General features: G+C 38.0%; 1 protein-coding gene across 1 annotated transcript in view; it reads right to left on the bottom strand.

Moving 5' to 3' along the window:
- The window catches only part of TENM3 (teneurin transmembrane protein 3), a 425,198-nt gene that overhangs the window by 168,028 nt on the left and 236,206 nt on the right, over positions 1–20,964 (bottom strand). Inside the window, exon 4 of the mRNA XM_086747281.1 lies at positions 7,781–7,990. Coding sequence (XP_086603407.1) covers positions 7,781–7,990 — 210 coding nt within the window. The remainder of the gene's footprint in view (positions 1–7,780; positions 7,991–20,964) is intronic.

Here is a 20,964-nt window from a genome sequence, read left to right as displayed (position 1 = left end):
AATCAACCTAGTCAAAGGAAACAATGTGTGTGCAAGCACTGGCACGCAGGGAAAGGATGCATTTTTGACTCTCACGGTCATCTATACTGCTAGGTACATGTTTGTTCAGTTTAAGTGATCTGACATTTGGATGCATCTTTCTTCATTCGATAAAACTATATTCTGCTTTTCAATTTCACTGTATTTCAGAATCAATTTATCTCCACAGATTTTCTTGCATGATTTTTTGTAATATGATTTTTGATGGGGAAAGGAGGAGGGGAGGAAATGTCTCTACATCAGATCATATCTGCAGTATGATACACAGTTGGCAGGTTGTCCCATCTGGCATGCATTCGCGTATAAGACGGATAATTTGTCACTCTGAATCCTTTGATTTGTGAAGAGGCCGAAATACTCTTTGGAAAGATATTTTGCAGTTAATGATACAGGAGGTGTGGGGGAGACTGTTCTTTGAAGCCTACAAAGGCCACAATCTGAGGAGAAATAATTGGTCTTGGCTCTTCTATTAAGTAACAGAGATCGAAAACTACAAAAATCTTTAAGAGAAAAACATGACTTACAACAATCAGATATGAGAACTAATTGCCCACCACTTTGCAAAATTTGATTTTGGAGGGGTGAGGGTGAGATTGGGGAACTGCAATTTGCTCTTGGCAAACAGACTGAATGCTTAATTAAACTGAACAAATGTACATTTTTGTACATTAAAGGAACAATGTTGACAGAAGCTTGGCTTAAAAACCAAAGAAAGAGGATAAAAAAATGGATTCATGAAACTGAAATCAAATACCAAAAAGGGATCAAAAATAAATTGGCTAGCATTCAAGGCACAATTTTAAAGTTTTTTAAAGCAACTATATTTGCCCTAAGCACGTGGAACAGATAAATTTCTCAATCTGTATCTAAAGGATATTAGCCTTCCTGCACGGTCTGATTTTTGACTGTAAGAGATTTTGTAGAGCGCTTCTGTAGCAATCGAGGAAGCCTGCAAGCGTTGCTACACAATGTCTGAAATACAGTAGTCCCCGGCCTCAGAAAAAAGTCAGCATCTATTTTTATAGCATGAACTTATTTCATATTTAGAGAAAGCTTGTCAAATACCTCTATTCAGCATCATGTGCATTCTGAATTTACGGGTATCAGAAACATTTTTGCTTACAAAATATTTACACGAGTATGCACATGCCCAGGAGACATCAGCAGTTTTCACTGAGAACAGGCAACCTTATTTTGTAATTTTGCAGGATATAAAATGGTCCAGCAAGAGGGAAGGGAAAGCAGTTGTTTTCCAAAGTTTTTACTGGGGAAGGTGTGGACAATTTCAGGGTGAAGCCTGGGCTGCAGGATAAATTGTAGTTTTCTGTTACATTTAAACAGACAATGCATTGCAACATGCACGCTGCTAATGAAACACACCATAGCTTAGTGTGATCATCTCTGTTCTAAACCACAAACTCATACATACACACCTGGCTGGAAACACACAGAGGCAGTACTAGAAAAGCTCTATGAGGTTACCTCAGTCCACCTTCCCCTAAGCAAATGTAGGTTTGTTCTCAGCAGTACAACTGACATTTTTATTTACTTTAATTTCATGTTACAAAGTGACAGAGCTTCTGTCACTTCTCTTGGTATAGATGTAGATATCTTAATACAGTTCACCATTAGATAGTTTTTCCTGATAAGGTGCCTAATCTTTCCTTTCCTTATTTTCATCTTGTTGCTTTTAGTTGTACCTCTACATGGTACACAACTCGCTCCATTCCATCTTGGGTTATTGGTTTCCCTCTGAGCACTTAATTAGCGCTTAGGCTATGTACTGAGTCAAAGTTTACCTATTCTCAAATATTAATACCTCTAACCTTCTAATTGTTTTCATCCAAATGTATCTGAACAGTAAAATAAATAGCAATAATTCTAGAAGTAGCAAGATAATTTGAGAAAGCAAGAGGTCCAAATTCAAAACTTGGATTCCATTGATGTTATGTCTGTTCCCTCTTTGCTGATGTATGTGCATACCTAGCTCAAACCATACTTGTTAGTCAGACTATGTTGCAGATTTATGTCTGATTAAAATTCTCTATCACTGTTTCTCTTCATAGTTTTCCTGAATATTCTACGTCTCAGACCAGCTTACATTTTTCAGTTCTAATTTGACTTTATTAGTTTCTGGTCATACAATTAATGTTCTTTCCTTGTCCTTTTCTATTAACAATTTGTCCCCAGTTGGCTCTCAGAACTCTCACTATTTAGTATCATTAGGAAATTTTATTAGTGCCATTTTTACTCCTTCATCCATATAACTAATGACAATGTTAAATAAAACCAAGATTATAGCATATCCGCATGATGTTCTTCAACACAACTTCTCCTAGTTTGATCTATTATTCTTAATTTATTATTACAGACTATTTCAATCCAAACAGGTCTGAATTAATTTTTCAAGTAACACATCTTAGGACTAGTGTTGGACCTGAAGAAAAACTCTGTGTATTGATATAGCAATGACAAAACTTAATTTATCATGAATTATGAGATAAGAGAGAAAAAAAAATCATATTAGACAACATGTAAGGCAACAATGAAAATAAGCCATGAGGATACCCACAGAGTTTCCAGGGATGGACTGCCAGTTCTCAAAATGACCAAAATGACGGAGAGAAAAAGAAACAAATATACATTTAAAAAAAAAAAAAAAAAAAAAAAAAAGCCTGAACAGAGTTTAGGCATTTGATCCCACGTCATCGTATTTCTGTTTCCTTCTCCCCTGGCACTTTTCCCTTCCTTTTGTTCCCCAATAATCAGAAATAAACTGGTGTTGATCACATGGGAGGTGACAGTCACAGTCTGGATGTGAAGTTCTAGTTCAGTAGCACATGCAGTTTCCCTTGTGGGATAACTATGGCAAAGCAGGGATGTAATAAGGCCTGGGAAGTCTTCTCTGGGCACTAAAGCAGGACTGACAGAAAGTTACATGAGGTACTTCCATGATGTTGACTAGGACTAACTTAATTTGCTGTGGGTCTTTTTGATATTCACAGGGTATTTCCAATCTTCTCACAAGCCAGTGGGGTATGAAAGGGGAAACCGCATTGTCCTCTTCCTACCCTCACAGGAGCAAGAGCAAGAGCTGCAGAGGAGGAAAAGATGCCTAAAGTCACTTGCCTCTTTCACTAACTTTTAACACAAACTCCTGTGTGTACTTCCATTCATGATTCAATTTCATTTGCTTCTGGTAGAAAGGAAAAGGCAGAAGTGAGGAGAACAGGAAATCACAGATTGCTTAGTTATGGTGGTTATACATTAATTGAGATATCTATGCAGAAAAATAAAACATGACAGTTGGAGGGAAAATCTGAAGTGTAAAAAAATCCAAACAAACCCCTAACAAAACTCAGACCTGTGCTTTTTACGTGTTGCATCTGGTCATTACTGCTGCCAGGCTTGAGCATTTGGCTGGTATTCTCTCAGATGCTTGTACAAAAGCAGAAGGTTCTGACTTTGGCTTCTTGACATTGTGATACAACAAAATAGTAATAATTTCTGTATGACAGATACTTTTGCATAAGCTCTCCCATCAAATTCTAATGAGTCATCATGAACTAGAATCCTCAAATTATGTCTATAGGAGAACTATACCAAAGAACATTTGGTGTCTGTAGAGTCAGATGTTCTACAATGCAATCTCTGATTATGAAGAGTTCCTGTATGTTATCATCCAACCAGCCTTATTAGATTATTTTTTCTTTTTCACAAATTGAAATACTGAGTTGTGCTCTAGGTTTCCAATTTTTTTCTCCTTGCAAGAAACCTTAGTAATTTTGAATTGAAAAGCCCATCAATCTGTAACTCCTATATGGCTGGGGCAAAGTCTTGTTTAATTTGCATCACCTGGCAGATTCCTGATTAAGGACAACTGGAAAACATTTTATATTATGTTGAATTTTTCTTCAGATCTTCCCATCAGATGAACTATCATCACAAACTGTTATTAAGAAACCTGAGAACCTTTTACAGCTTAAATGTTCAAATAAGTTATACAAAAGCTGCTCTGAAATACATCTTTCTCTATTTTGCATTTGATGGGTCTGCCATAATATTTCAAATTCAGGGGGGTAAAAATCCTCAACTCTGAATTTCTAATTCAGACTCTTCATCTCCATTGTCAGTAGTAAGTATTAATGTTTAACTATATCTTCTCTTCATAGTCTCTGCTTAACCTAAGAATTTAGCCCTGTATTTCTCATTATAATACATGTCTGTGTTGAAAGATAAGCTACTACTAATTTCAATAAATTCCCCCTTCAAATTCTGACTAATCTATAATTTTTGGTGGAAAAAGATTTAAGAAGCTTATTAAGGTGCTTAAATACAGACTTTACATGACTTCTATTGTTTATAAGCAGACTTTATTACGTAAAGAAACCCTCTCCACATTCAAGAATCCTCCCCTCCCAGCTCCTAGCTCACTTTCCCTCTCGCTTAAACAACTGTTCCTCTTCCCTGCAGACATGCTCAGATGCCCCTGTTTCTTTTAAACCAGTTAGCTCTTCTTTCTAAAAACAATAAAACTAGTAAATTGCTCTGAAATCAGTAGATAAATAGGCTGACTGCTGGAACAGAGTCAGTATACTGAGCTGCACTTGGAGAAGAGGAACAACAAGTAGAATAAATCGGAGGTGCTATGTAAAGGAACACTGTGATGACTGATGAACCTAAAATTTATCTCCTCCTTTTACAACCTATTAACAAATTGCTTTTAGAGAAATGTTTCCTAGCAAATTGTCCACAACAGTCCTCACGTGATCTGAATTTTTAAAACTACTAGCAGTATCTCCATGAAGATCTTTTCTTCTCATGTGTTTAGCATTTGATAACTGATTTCAGTAATGCTCGTTTCTCTCTTAGCTACTTCCTCAAATGAAAGCTAATTCCCATTGGTTAACAAAACAAACTAATCAGACCCAAAGGCTTACATTAATATCATTCTAAATACATAATCAGATCCTTCAAATTTTGGGGGAGGTGATCAAATAAACTACATTGATCAAATGAACTCAGACTAAAGGAAAACAAGCAGATGTTTGCATAGACTAAAAGAGAGGGTAATTTAACTGGCTATTCACATAAAGTCAGTGTAACTGAAAACAGTTCAATAATATAATTGCTTTCAGTTAGTACCTTTTTTATCCTAAATACTTCAGAAGTGATCCTCCACCCCCTGCCAATATAAACATTGGACAAAGTAATCTAGAATAAGGCACTGGAGTTACTTTGCACCCATTAACATTACATAGCATGGAAAGCTTAATTCATCCACATGCAAAAGAAAAGACAACTGGTGAAAAAAACCCCACCTTCCTTCTGCAAAAGTACTACACATGCTGTATTACTTACAATTCTAGCTAAAGAAAATACAATACTCAAACGAGACTGTACCAAAGGCCATGATTAAATGATATTTATTTTCTAGGGTAGATTTGGAGAGATCCACATACTGGTTAAAAGCCTACATAACAATGCGAATCATCAAATAGAAGAAAGTTGTAGGTAATGTAGAAATTACTAGCTTAACTATTAATTCTGCTCTTGCCTGTTTTACAAAAAAAAATATTTCTTCCCCATCAACAGGCCAACAACATAAGACATGAAACCAACCAGAAGCAAATCAAGTAGATATTCCAGGCAATATTCATATATGTGCTGGATGAAAGCATCCTTTCTTCAAGTACTGCAAACCGATCCTGCAGCTGACTGCGGGGACGGAAGCCCACTACCAGAACACCTATGTCTCCTCCTTGTCCAGCAGAAAAACAAACACACCCTACTTAAATTACAGCAATCACAAATATAGTATCCATGGTTAGCTAGTTGAACCACTTCTAAAAACAAGTCTAATCTTGTGGAGAGACAGAAAGATCATTAGCTGTATTGTATGACCACCAGCGCTACGAGATTATGAGTGTTTATATATCATTGATTTAGTTCTTTGGCAGTGGGAAGTAGAAACTGCAAGCACTTCTGTTGCACTTATACACTGAAGGGGCGAACCTCAGACATCTGCAGATAGGGGAGCACAGCAGGAAGAGAGAGGGGAGGGGAAAATGAACATGTACTTACAGAGCATGCTGAGTTTCCCTTCTATGTAGCAAAAGTCTTACCAAGAACAACTCTCTCAACATGCACCATGGTGTAAACTGCTGCCCTGCTTGTTATAAAAAAAAATCCCTTATTTCATCCTGCTGAAAGGCCAAGACTTGACTTGCCATGGGACTATTTGAAATTATTTTGCTAGTCTGGGGTGGAAGGGGTTAATGAACATTCCTCAAGGTTGGCTAACTCAGATTGGCAAGTAACTGTTGAAAATTTCAGAAGCGGCAAAATGCTAAAATGTAAAGGAATGATGAACACTTGCTAGCTTCCTAAGAGGCTAGGAGGTGTGAGGAGTTCATCCCAACTATTCAAAAATTTTAGCAGCTTTCTCTTGCTTTTGCATTTTTCATTTGTAGAGAAAGAGCTGGTGGGTGTAATAATCTAAATGTATTGACTTATTGAACTAAACTGGGCTACCTTTTGGATAATGTATACATTTTCTAACAGATTTCATATGCCTAGGCATAAACAAAAGGAGATATCTTCATAAATTACCCTGACTATGACAGTGTATTAACATTTTTTGGAGTTCTTCACAGATGAACGTGCAAAGATAAAATTATCATTGTTAATATGGCAAAAAAAAAAAAGAAAAAGATTGTCAAATTCACATTAACAACTGCTCTTAGCAAACTGACATTTTAGACACAACACCAAAGTTGCATTCAAAGCTAGGAAGAGAAGCTCAAAGCTAGTATTTTTGCTCTGCAAAATAATTCTGCCCAACCGACGCACAATCTGCAGGAAAATATTTCTCCAAACTCCCTCTAGTGGTTCACCTGTAGGAGATTTCTTCACAATCAAAAACCAGAAATGGTTCTCAGAAAATGAAGAGGCTTGTTCCAAGCTTTGCTGATCTACTCGGGAAGGGCTGTGAATTAACAAATTATTCTTCCAGTCTGTCTACCCCAAGAAAATCTCTTCAGTCATACAAGCTGTGGCTATTATTTTTTTACTTTAAAAAAAAAAACAACCCAGACCTAAAAACATGGTTTCTTATGGCATGATATATAAGTGGGCACTGGTGTTTCAAGTACACACTACTCCTGTTGGTTACTCATACTGGTTGGGAGGATGAGAAACAGAAACATACATCTTAGGAGCCACCCCTGCCTCCTTGTCACCACACAGCTCTCTTCCTCTAGAACTCTTTCCTCAGTTTAGAGTGCCATATCCAGCAATGTATAAATCCCATTCTCTTGCCCTAGGGAAACCAACAGAATGGCTGGAACCTGCTGAACTTGATGAGGTAATAAAATATAACTTTTAGATTATTCTGAAGCTAAACATCATGACATTTTAACCAACTTCAGCCTACCCTTTAAAAAGTACAATAAAGGCTAGTCACTTGCTACAAATTACATTACATAATAAATCATTAATGGCTATTGCTTCATATAAGTATTGCATTTTAAAGTAACTTGAATGAGCTTTTACATATTAGAAGTTACTTTCTACCCTTGCATATCCTACAGGAAAATAGAAACATCTTTTGTGACATTGAAAGGGAAATCAGTTTAAAATACAAAGTCATTTTGATATCTTTAATTTTTATTAGGCAATTTTGTAAGATGATGGAAAATAAAAGGGTATTCAAACTATGGACAAAGTGTCCTCTTCTTACCATGACCTGGGACAGACACTGAAATAGTACCGGTCTGTACTAGATATGAGCTGGCAGTATAGTCCTCATCTGTATCAGAGTCCTGAACTGGCTGGCTGGCATTATTACTTAATAACCACCTCTGGTTGTCATGGAGATTGGGTGATGGAGGAGGGGAGTGTAAATGTTCAGTAACTGATGGACTAGATGAGGAGGATGGCATGGGAGGACCTATGAAAAAAAAATAAAAAAAAAAAAATTTAAAACATGAGCCAAGATACCACAGGAACAACAAATTATGTATTTTTTTGCATCACCAAAAGGTGAATACAGTCTACTCCAAACAATGAAAAGAGATGAAAAAAGAAAATATGACAATTGCCTATAATAAACTGGTTTAAGTACTTTGGAAAACAATACAATGGCATGAGTTGCTATTTCAATGCACAGTATCTATCACCACCTGGAATTCCAATGTCTCTGCAACACAGAATGACAGAGGAACAGGTACCAACTGAAATGAAATATTTGTTGTACATTTGGAAAATACTGCATTTTCTATTTTTCAAGCCTCTAAGCAGAACAAAAGTACTGAAATAGATGTCCAAATACAGGGTTACTTCTTTCAGTGGGACACTCCTGTCTAAAGTCTACTTACAGAAGAAAATAACACAGATAAGCAAAGAAACAGGAACAGTTTTCCAAGGTCACATATACAGGGAAACTCACAGCCCTAAATTTCTACCATATGAGTTATTCTGATAGAAATTTAAGTTTTTAGCAGTGTTTCTCAGACACATATGCTATTTAAAATCTATCAAAATGTTTCATCAGTCAAACTTGAGTCTATCTGCACAAGTTGTTTTAAAACATACACACACAATGGCCACATCCCATTTCTACATCTTGAAAGAATCATAAAGGCATAATGGAGGAAGAGAGATTTAAATAAAGCTTTAGGATATCATAACAATGCGTTTAGTCCTTCAATGAAACAATAATTAAACTCGGTAAGTAGCAGAGAAAGAGTTACCCAATTTACCCTGCGAATACACAGTATTTAGTCGGCAACAGATCTCACTCTGTGCGAGTAAAACTGTTGAATACTTTATCCAAAGTATTTTGTTGCCTGTAGGTGGGGAATTGTACCAGATAATGAAGTAACTTTACAACATACTTTATGTTATAAAATTAGATTAGTCTGCATGGATACTATTCGTAAGTATGATTCTAAATTTAGACTAAAGGAAAAGAGGGGGCTTGTTGTTATGGTACTCAGTAGTACAGTTAAACTGGAGAGGTGTAGCACCTCTCAATGTTATATTTAAGTTTAATACAGTAAATCATATTGGCACCAATAGCTTGAATTACCTTCCCTCCATCTCCCTTGTACACTGCTAGAATCATGTGGATTTTAATTTTTTTTTTACTTACATATTCAGTTTATCCCATCACATAGTATCTTAAAGATATCCAAAGCACATTGCTCATTCCTAACCAATCGGTTTCCCTGTAAAGAAACTTGTGACAGTCTCACCACAAACTGTTTGCTTAGTTCTTTCACGTGTCATTTACCTCTTCTTGTAGTGAACAGCACAACACATATTATTACCAATATAAGACTCAGTTTTGGTTCTGGAAGGAAAGTGAGTACTTACTACTATTCAAGTAACTCCTGCGTGAAATCTAAGGTTTATAGCCAGTGAAATAACAAGAATGGGCGAATGACATTTTACAGGGCTCAACTTGGGAATCTGGAAGTAGAGCGGGCACATTTTCAAGTTCAAGATAAAGTGCCACCAGATTTTCTTGCTACACCTTGATTTTTTGCATTGCTTGCTTCAGTAACCTGGATTTGTGGTTACCTCTTGATGGAGTATTTAATGCATTATTTATGATGTACCCAAACCGATTTAGATAGCCACTATGTTTTATTTTTTGAATATTTCCAGTAATAGTTAACAATTGTTTTTTTCAAATACAAATTAGCTCTATGATTATTTATTTTTTTTTTTTAGCTTGGAACAAATCTCCTTTACTTGCTTTGGACTTCTCTAACTAACACGGAGAGCTATAATAATATGTTCCAGATGTATACTGTCTGAAGCAAACCAGCATCTCAGTAATACCTATGGAGCTTATGCACAACACTGTTCTCAATATGCTTCCTCTCTCCTTCTCAATTTACACTCATTAACTTTCAAACACAACAGAGCCTTGATTACACAAACCGTAATCATACAAAATATCCTGTTACCTGAAAATGTGTCATGTCCAAGGTCCCTTAATTATTTTGTAAATTCCCCCATTTATCCAAATTTATTAATTGTCTCAGTGCTACGTGGCTAGTTGACACTGCACTGCACTGCTGAGTAGCCGTCCGGAAAGAGCATCACTTGGGTGCTCTGGTTTGCCGAGTTTCTCGGCTCAGAAAACACCGTGTGTCATCACGTATGGGGTGGAAACACGGGGCTATTAGCACAGCTCCCGCTCCTACACTCAGTGGGGACAAATCCCTGCAACTGCAAAAATCAGGTGATTAGGCTGTAACACCACCAGGATATCACGCAACTTTGGTGATTTGACTTTTATAAATAAACCTAAATTCTGCCTGGCAGATCTTTCTTGTCACAAAGTTACATGATCTGCGGAGAAAAGGGAGTTGGTTAAAATATGAGCCAGTTCCTCACAAGAACCCTAGGCCAACCAGCTGGGACACGTATTTCTGTACAACTTCATCCAGCACTGGTAGATTTCTGCAGTGAGCTCCTCTTTGATTCCAAGTGAAAAGACAGACAGCTATCTATACTGCCATTTATAGAATAAATTACAAGTTAAGAAAAAAAAAAATACTTAGCACACCAGAAAGAGGGATCGTAAATGATGTGCATATTCATCTCCAATTTTTCTTACATGGAATGAAAGGCATTTAAAAATATTTGCTAAAGCTCTTATCGAAGTCTTAACAACCACATTTATAAATCGTAAAAATCATTCAGTACTACAAAAGTCAATTATATTGATTATAACACTTTTTACATACAGCTTGGAGGCACACGATGAGGCAAAGAATACTTCATTCTCAGGAAAACCACAAAAATATAAATATTTATTTTCTCTCCCCCCCCCCGCCCCCCCCCGTTCTGCTTCTTTTGGTATATATCCAGCAAAAATTTCTGTTGTTCTGCTTTGACTTTCTTGCCCACACTTTAAAAAAGCAAATGTTCCTGTTTTTACTATGTGACTTTTATATATGATAGTAAGCTATTTTTAATGAGAAAGTATACTGGGCTTGAGAATTTGTATTTTAGGTTACTTATTAGGATAAACATGCTTTAATTTGTTGGTATTTTCATAATCAAAAATACACGACTTTCAATTATCTTTACATACGTCTGAAAAAAAATTATCTCGCAGAAAAAAGATTTGCAGCAAATACAGGCAAACTCCAGCAGGAACAGACTCAATATAGCAATATGTGAAGATATGAAGGAATCTGCTAAGGAAATGAGTCCCCAAAGAAAGTAAAACCCAAAGAAAATTGGTTGCAAGAGGAACATTAACAAAGACATAGAACTGAGCTAATAATGGATACATTAAATACACATGTACAAGGTAATTATGTTAAAAAAAATTGTGCTGTTCCAGGCAAAGATCAGCACTGATCTAAAAGATGGTATAAAATAAAAGTTGGAAGAACTGATGTCACATATGGAAAAGCTGAAAGGGACAAGTATGGTAAGTGCAACCCATAAAAAGCTAGCAAGTACACAATGGGGAAGGCGGCCATCAATGCACTGGCAGTAATGAGATGCATAGGGATGCATGAGGCTTTCTATATTAAGTGTGTGAAGGCTTAAGTAAGTCTAAGGCTGAGTCTCTGGCAACTGCTGTCACCTAACAGGGTGGGTATGAGAGCAGGGAAGCGAGGGGTTACGGCACAGCGTGGAGGGCCAGAGCTCTGCCTTCAACCCCAGAGCCTCAGGGACACTTCCACTGGGCCACAACCCACAGCTTACAGCCAGGTACAGGTTGCCTACACTCTTTCCCTTAAACAAAAGCCATTAACAGCACTTAAGCTTATTTATATCGTGTTATGAAGAATGAATCCAACAACTACTCAGCTCTCATCTTTTATCTGTCCCCACATGCTAAAGAAGCACTTAGCTTCAACAGCAACAGGTGTGTAGATGAATTACACACAGCATCTTCACTAGATGTATTTTAGAGAAAATATTATTGGATGCTTTTGGAACATGGCATTTCGGAGAAATGTAGGATGGAAGAGAAGCAGTAGTAATGATCTCTTGCTGCTGCATGGTGGGCGGGCTGGAACAGATGACCCAGAAAGTCTCTGCAGAGCCCTAAAATACATGCACTTAGGAAACCTTACCAACAGATTCAAACTCTTCAAACGGAGACATTTTGCCGGCAATATCATAACAACAAGAAAAGAAAAAACTTTATTTTCTTCTGTAATTATAGATCTACACATTCTTAAGATCATGTTTTAGTTCAGGAAAGTCTTTGTTGCTTCATGAATTTCTTTAACGCTGAACCTTTGTTCATATATCTAGATTAGTTCTCAAGACCTAGCATTATCAATTCACTTCGCATGAGATTGCAAGCTACATACTCTGCAAAAGTAATTTCGCTATAAAAATCTGAAGGGCCATTATTTTCATTTCAATCAGGATGCATAAATCCTACACTTAACTTTTACATACAACTTCTGATGGCTGCTTAAGGCAATACAAGAGTAGACTGCTCTGTTTAGGCTGTTTAGCTACAGCAGAACAGCGCATTTTTCCTTTCACAGTCTTGGCAGCCCTTGTCACTGAGACTGAAAAAAAAAAATTCCTCTATCTGCATCTCAAAGACAGAGGGGGAGAGTCTTATTTTGAAGTTACTGGTAAAGAGTACTTACTGACTTCAATGTCAGTAAGAAAACGCTATTAAATTACAAATTGCAAGGTAGATATCTCATTTCTTTACTTAAATTAATGGGATTTTTGCTGGCGAATTCATGGAAACGAAGATTTCATGTTATTTTAAATGGCACTATTATGTCACATAAACCCCCCAATGTACCACACACTGTGGAAAAATGTTATACATATAATGGCTCCCTAACAGTAGCTATATATATGCATTTTGTACTTTGCTCCTCACAACAGGAAAAGACAGGTTGCTTTTTTTTTTTTTTAATAAAACAGTTAATGGGATCTTTTAAAACTGGGATCAGACAGACAGTGGTTTCTGAAGGTCAGAAATAACGTGTCTTCTGGCTAAATTAATTAGAAACCAAAACACTTTCAAACAGGCAGAAGGACACTTAGAGCCCTTCTGAATCAAGCTGAGATGAATCTCTGCAATCTGTTCTAGGACTTCCCAGTGTGCCGAAGGCTGTAATGCACTCTTGTTAAATAGGGCACCTATACTCTCCTAACAAGTTTACTGATCACATTCCAAAATCTCAGTTTCCAATGTATCACATGTAGACTGACCCAAAAAGGCCCCCTAAAAATCCCCAAACCTGGTATGTACAACCGTAAGCAACAGGATTTCAGACCTCTTCATCTCTGCATATAACACAGTAAGTTAGTAATAACTGAGTTTTAATTGTAAACTCATTTTTTATTATGGACTCCCTGTATACTCTCCAACCTGTATGACTTGGCATCGGCATTTATCTCTCTGCTGGGTACTGCAGACTTCTGCAGTTAACCTGCAGTGACAGTTATCTCTTAATTAAAACTCTACATGCAAATAGAACTACTGAAAAGTGCTGTGGCATAGCACACCAAGAACGATTATTTATAACCAACACAGTTCTTTTTATGTCCTTATACCAGACTCAACCATTGCAGCTACTGCGAAGATCTCCCCAAGCAAATACATACATAGTCTTTCAAATACACATGCACATATACATATGTTTAAATAAGACTGTATAAATCCATCTATAGTGAAAAATACTCCAGTGAGAAGAACTATGTGCCAAGAATTATTTTAAAAATAAATGCTTTCAAATGCATAAAAATGATGATTGCAATCTACTGTGGGTTTTAATGTAATAATTTTTATTTTGCTTTGTTTGTACACATAATGGATAATGACCCTTTTACCCCTGAATTGAGAAGTGTATTTCCCAAGTTTCAAACCTCTCTTGAGTGCTGATGAACTGTGACGACATCTCAGATGCAAACCTTAAACACAAATGCAATCTACCTTTCCTGGGTTTCCTTGAGAACTTATTACCTCTAAACAAAAACCGGTGCATTATCTTGACACATATTTTAACTCAGTAAGTTGCAACTGCTTCTGTAGACTGTGAAAGCTGAAACTTTACAAGACTATAATCAGAGGACATTGATTTGAAAACAAAAATAATCCATTAGAAAGCAAGAGAAAAGCTGGCCTGAAATACTGTAATTTCTTTTGTTTTGTTTTTTTTTTTTTTCCTTCTTGTAAGTGTAGTATAATGATCACAGTCTGCAACATAAAGCTTGTAATTGTCTTCTGAAAAAGATAAAGATTTCTTAAGAAAAACGGCTATGCATTAGAAGCGACACTCATTTCTGAAGCAAACACTTTGTGTTTTGAGGCATTTGGTGATTTCATAAGTTTAACAGCTGCTGCTCAGCAGATTGCTAAATGAAAAGGAGTGCCCTGTTCTTACAGGGGTCAGACTGCATGATCACAACGGCTCCTTCTTCGAGCCTGAGTTCAGGCAGTGCTCATCTCCGCTTCAAATTAGAGTTCTGTCTGTAAAGAGATTGCAGAATCTGAGCCTTACCTGACAGGCTATCCTAACCTAAGTGCATTGCTCTCACTACTTTTATTTATTTATTTATTTTTTATTATTTTCAAAAGGAACTGCCTTATAACCTAAGAGCCAGGTGCAGAGCAAAGGTCCACTCAGCTGGGCAGAAAGTTCATGAGCTAAACTAAGAACACAAGCATCTCTAGCACCCAGGTTTTGTTTTTAGGAGCTATTCTGCTCAACTCAACTGAACTTTCCACTTTATTTCCTCCAATATTAATTAAAATTGGGCATGCAAAATGTTGGAAGGGGAACAGAACAGAGAGCTATTTCCAGAAGAGTGAAAATCCTCATTCCACTCAGAAAATAATTTTAAGTGATAGGTCTCTGTATTTTTAGAAAAATATGTCTATTTTTGGGTGGGGGAAAGAGGAAGGGTGGAGGTTTTCGGACAGAAACAAGCTGATGAAATTGACACCAGATGGCAAAATGTTTCTATTAACTCATATCTTCACTTGAGATGTAAAAGTTCTCACAGGAAAATGTCACCTCTCCATTTAGAGCATCTGCTGGGATTCAGACTCCTCTGCCTTGTGATGAGAAATTTGTCCAGCACAGTCAGGACAGGGAGACACCAGCTCAGCCATCAACTCAGCTGTACAAGCCACATGCTCACAGTTTTAGCCAAGCCACTACCACTTGCAATCAACTTGCAAGCCCCAGCAGCAAGCATGGGGCAGCTGGAGCATGGCAGCCAGGAGGTCTCCAAGGGCACACTACTCATGGCGTGCAGGCAGGGGAGCTCCTGGGGTCCCCATCAGGACCCTGTGTGGCTCTGCCAGAGACCCGGCCCCTTCCTACCACAGCCACCAAGCTGGTTCCTGCTCAAATCCAGCCAAATTAGAGAGGTGCACAGCCTCTCCACACGCAGACACGTATAACGCAGCCATGTACCGACACAATCCAAACAGCAATACCGCGTATATTATGGCATAGTTTGTGGCTATTGACTTCTGCCTCAGTCACAGCCCTGCACTGCTGCACTCATCTCTCTGGGCTTACTGCTTCACTGACCACTGCACGGGGGTGGGAGAGGGCAGGAGAGGTCTCTTGAGTGGAGGGGATGTGCAGCCAGACCTCCTCTCTACTCCCTATTCACTCATTCATGTGCAAAACAAACAACTAAGTATCACACAGTGCTGTAGACAGAACCAGCTCTTCTCAAAAACCTGCCAGGATTTTCATGTTAAAAAACCTCCGAACTACAAACCCACCACAGACACAAGCAAAAACCTGGAAAAAACCTCACCAACAGGTTTTTTTTTTTTTTTTTTTTTGCATTTCCAGAAAGGGAACTGAGCATCAAAAATGGAGCTACTGGCATATACTGTAACTGGTGTACGGAGGATAGGCATGCTCAGCCTGTGCGTGCCTTGTATTCACTCAGAGATGAGGCTGAAGAGATTACCAAGTTTCCACTCTCAGTCCTGACCTTTGTAAAAGACTAAATTTTTCTGGATGCTGACACTCTTTTGGATGGCAATTCATAAAGAGTAATTGCCTAAAAAAGTAACCTTTGAAGAAATGCTTCTTTATTCTTCCTATCCGTGACTTTTTATTATTAGAGGTGAAATGGATTGAGCCATGTCACATCTGGTTTATCGTTCTTCCAGCATGACTCCGTGGTAGCCTATGTGCTTTGTGTTTTCAATGTTGCTTTGGGCTAAATTAGGGAGGATAGAAAAAAGTCTTTTCAGAAGGGGACAGGAAACGCATCTTGAAGAGTACAAGATGACTTGGGGTTTTTTTTTGGAAGGGAGTGGGGGAGACGCTTGTTAAAGAGAAAATAGATCTCCTGAGAATGACTCACAAATCATTCAGTTTTCAGAATCAGGTAATTTCCCACCCTCATTCCTCCCACCCAAGTAAGAAGTAGTCTAAAGAGGAATTAAAATAAATACTCATTAACTAAATTTGTTTTTCTTAATTCTACAGGGCCTACATGAGAAAAGCAGTCAAAGCAATGGTACGGATGCCAGTTTTGCCTACTCCTACCAGTGTGGCCACTGCCTTGCAGTCTGTTATAACGGGAACTGTATCTTTGAAGTAAGGAACCAGAGAAGCTCCTAATGACGTTGGATTGCCTATGCTTGCAGACCACAGAACATGACTTGTTTTCTTAGAAGGGAATATGACAATTTAAAGAGATTTTAACAGAAGCTAAAAAATCAACAAACTGCTGAAAAAGTATTCCATAAAACTCACCTATAAAAATAATACCTTACTTCTCAATATTCAAATTAGTCATTTTAGTGTGCTTATTTATATCCCTGTTAGCTGCACTTTTTTTTGACTATTAGCTATTTCAAAAGATCAGGCCTGTGGCATAGTAAAGGAGGAGGGGGAGAAAGAAGGATGCAATGACTGTTGCCATCTTCACTGGTGCCTGACGGAAAGTTGACCCAGGGACTGTCACATGCCCCGATGTGAGCTCCGTGTGCCTTCCAGCATGGCCCTTGCAAGGACAAGCATGCTGTCAGTCAGCCACTAGAATGAGAAGCGCTACCACCAGAGCCTTCCATATGAAATAAATCATCGCGACGCTACACTAAACTTGCATTTTCCCAGTAAAGCAAACCAGTAAAGTTTCCCTTATACCTAAAGAACCACGAGGTGCTTACGAAAGCGTAAGTTTAACAATGAGAAAGGAGGAAGTAGTCCTGCCAACGTAACATCAAACTTGTCTAACCAGTGAAGAAGTCCTGAACTTCATAGGGTTCGTATGCCTGAAGGTAACACAACTGAGTAGGTATTTTTGTTAGCTCTTCGTTGCTCCATTTTCAAAAGCCCTTCCCTTCCTGCTGCACTTTCAAGTTTCATTCCTTGTTGGGGCTTTTTTTTTCTGCTATATTAAATGTAACTCCTTAACAAAGGAATTTTGGGGATGGGAGGAATTAGAGAATTACCAGAAAATTATTGACTGTTGTCTCATGCAGTACCACTCTTGCAAGCAACAGGACATTTACTGGACACTGATGTCTCATTACGTCTAGTATGTAATTTATTTCTCTGCTGGAACAGAACTTATCAGCTTTGCCCATGTGGAGAAAATGTTTCTACCTTAGAAACAAATAGACTACCACAGCCAGGAAGCTGGAAAGCTTAAATGAAAACCCACCACATGACCACCAAAGTTAGCTCACTACCAAAGCCGCCCAGGCAGCGGTGTTGAAATGAGCCGAGGTGGCATTTTAGGGCCAGATTTTTGACAAAGCCTAGTCTTGTTGAGCGATGACTTGGAAAACTGGTAGCAATACAAACTGTTGGGTACTGAGAACTCAGTGAAAGCTGGACTCTCTATTTAGGTGTCTCTGGAAACTGAGTATTAAACAAAAAAGCCACATCAACGAAGTCCCTTATTTTTTGCTTCAATATATAAACAATAATGCTTTAACTAGTGAGAAAATTTATACAATATTTGTAAAGCACTACAAAGTTGCACATATCTAGTCACTCTCTTCCACCATAAGGAATTACTGCAATCTAAAATAAAATATAATTTGACTAGTTACACAAATCCCCTATTTGACAGCTTTTAATTTGGTAACATTTAATCTGTGTTCATATTTGGCAGGAATGCATTGTGCTCTAGCTATATGTAGCATTTAAAACCATAAATTTCAAATAAAGCTAGTTATCCATTCAAGTTCAGAAGAACATAGACTTAACAGTTCTTAAAAAAATATACAAACTCCTCACATTAGCTTAGGTAGGTCAGAAAATGCTGAATGGAGGTAAAAAAAATCCTTTTGGCCTCAGACTAAACATGGAAAATTTCAGTCCAAAAGTGCTTTTCATAAAGTTATGAGCTAATGAACAAAAGGAGGTTCTAATAAAGTTTCATGAAATGTTAACTATAAAATCCAGCAGTAATAACGTAATCTTTTTTTTTTTTTGCCAATGTGACCACTTTAGAATAGTAAAAGCCAAAGCAAAATAAACCACACCAGTTACTTCAAAGAGGTTTTATCTCAATGAAAATAGAAAAGGGCCAAAAAACATATGAGGAAAATTCAAAAATAGAGAAAATACTTGTTTACGCCTGACTGGAGCCAAGGGTAACAAACTCTTTTTACCAAGCTGCTTCCAGAATCCTTGGGCCTTTGTCCAAGGACATGGGAAATGCCAACTGGGCCATCCAAATCTGCTGACAGACAGAGGTTATCCATCTCTTTGAAAAGAGATGAAACGAAATACTCGTCTGAGTGCTTTGCAAACTCTGAAACAAATGCTCTTCATCCAAATGGTAGGATTGCCAGCAGAAGTTGTATAAGCCTCTGAGTTCCTGAAAAATTATTGGTGTTGAAGCATTATACTTTCAAGATGTATCTCTCAGTACCTGTAAAACTTGCCAGATAAAAACCAATTACTACTCAGAAAGCATTTAACAGCACCAGTCTGGAAGTCCCGCCCTGTAAAACTAAAATTTCCCATATACTTTATTGTACATGCTTTCCAAGATTATCCACTACCTCACATCAACCTTCATAAATCTCTACTGCCAAAACATCTACCAAAGCACGTACTGATAAGAAGACACGAGCAAATTTCTTATTTGACTGTGTTTTTTTCCCCTCTGAAAAAGACACTCTTTAACAGGTTCTTGGCCAAGACTACATTTATATTCACACAAAGCTCCTTTTATAATAAAAAAGTAACGCAATCAATTATGAGAGCAGCCCCTGAAAAAGCCAACTAATGGCTTGACTTTGTCCACATTCATATCGGCACAAAGTAACTAATTTTATATGATGCTTGACAATGCAGTATTATGTAAGGAAAAGATTACGCAGGAACACTTACAAGCTAAACATTTTCATTCTGAAAGGATCAGACCATATAAAGTGCAATTTATAAGCACAGAGAAAAAGAGAAACACAGAATTGAAACTGGGTTTACCCAGATCTCATTCCTTTCGTAGTCTGGCATGTTTATGCCTAACATGCACGCAGTTTCCTGATGCAGCTGCTGTTACTACATGCTACTTGATTTAGCCTCCTACACTTGAAATGCCATGGTATCTACATGAAGAGATGAAGACAAAGGAATAGTCTTACCTCTCTTCCTTAGTTATCTGAGAGGTTTTATTTTCTTTATGTTGTTTGTATTTGTTACTTATCTTTGACATATCCTAGTAGTTCAAATAATCATTCATTACATGTTTTCTGAAGCATTTACCATTCATTACATGTTTTGTGAACCAGTTACAGCCTGCAAAGTCAATTCTTGGTCAGAATTTTCACATCCACAAGTAGAAAACAAATCACAGGATACTTCAAAGTCAGATCCTGTCAAATACAGGAGGATGTTAATCAATGCAGTTTAATGCAAACCCCTTTGTCACGCTGCTGTTAAGATTATGTCTGCTGAGGTGAGCAGGCAGTGATATTAAGAGCCATACACAGATTTCTTTTGAATAAAAATGATGCATCAGCCCATAACATTCATCAGCCCATGTAAAATCTAACTTTCACTGCAAGTGTCTTTTCGGATCTGTTTATTTCAGAAGATGTGGTATGAACGATGGTATAATAAGTTTTACTACTTTTAGGCATAAATGACTCACACATCATTCCATTTGAAAGAAAAAAATCCTAACATGCAAGTACAATGTGTTACCACAGCTGCTCCATGGGAACAACAACATAGCCATTTGGAAGGAAAATACATTTATGAAAATGCCTGATTAGCAGAAAAAGCAGAAAACAATTCATTATAAACAATAATATACTACACAACTGCTTTATTTGACATTTTTATGGTTACAGTCTGTTTTCATGCAATCTATTGGATTAAAAGGCATCCAGCTCTTCCTCTCCCACCCCAAGGTCAGATTGTGCTCACCAACAGGGAGGGGCTGGTGGGGGATGTGAAACTAAAGGACAGCCTTGGCTGCAGTGACCATGACATGGTGGAGTTCAAGATCCACGGGGCAGCAAGGAAAATACATGGCAAGCTCTCTGCCCTAGACTTCAGGAAGGCGGACTTCGGCCTCTTCAGGGACCTGATGGGCCAAGTGCCATGGGAGGCGGCCCTGGAGGGAAGAGGGGCCCAGGAAAGTTGGTCCATATTCAAGGAGCACCTCCTCCAAGCTCAGCAGAGGTGCATCCCGATGAAAAACAAGTCGGGCAAAAAGGCCAGGAGGCCGGCGTGGATGAGCAAGGAGCTCCTGGACCAACTGAAAGTGAAAAAGGAAGCCTATAGAGGGTGGAAGTGGGGACAGGTAGCCTGGGAGGACTACAAAGAGGCTGCACGAGTGGCCAGGGATAAGGTAAGGAAGGCCAAAGCCCTGGCAGAACTGAATCTGGCCAGGGATATAAAATGTAACAGGAAGAGCTTTTATAGGTACGTAGGGGACAAAAGAAAGTCCAGGGTAAAT

This window comes from Chlamydotis macqueenii, chromosome 4 (assembly GCF_036417535.1).
Source record: "Chlamydotis macqueenii isolate bChlMac1 chromosome 4, bChlMac1.mat, whole genome shotgun sequence".
In the NCBI taxonomy this organism is placed as follows: Eukaryota; Metazoa; Chordata; class Aves; order Otidiformes; family Otididae; genus Chlamydotis; species Chlamydotis macqueenii.
The sequence above is the reverse complement of the archived record's forward strand: the minus strand, read 5'-3'. Positions and strand labels throughout refer to the sequence as shown.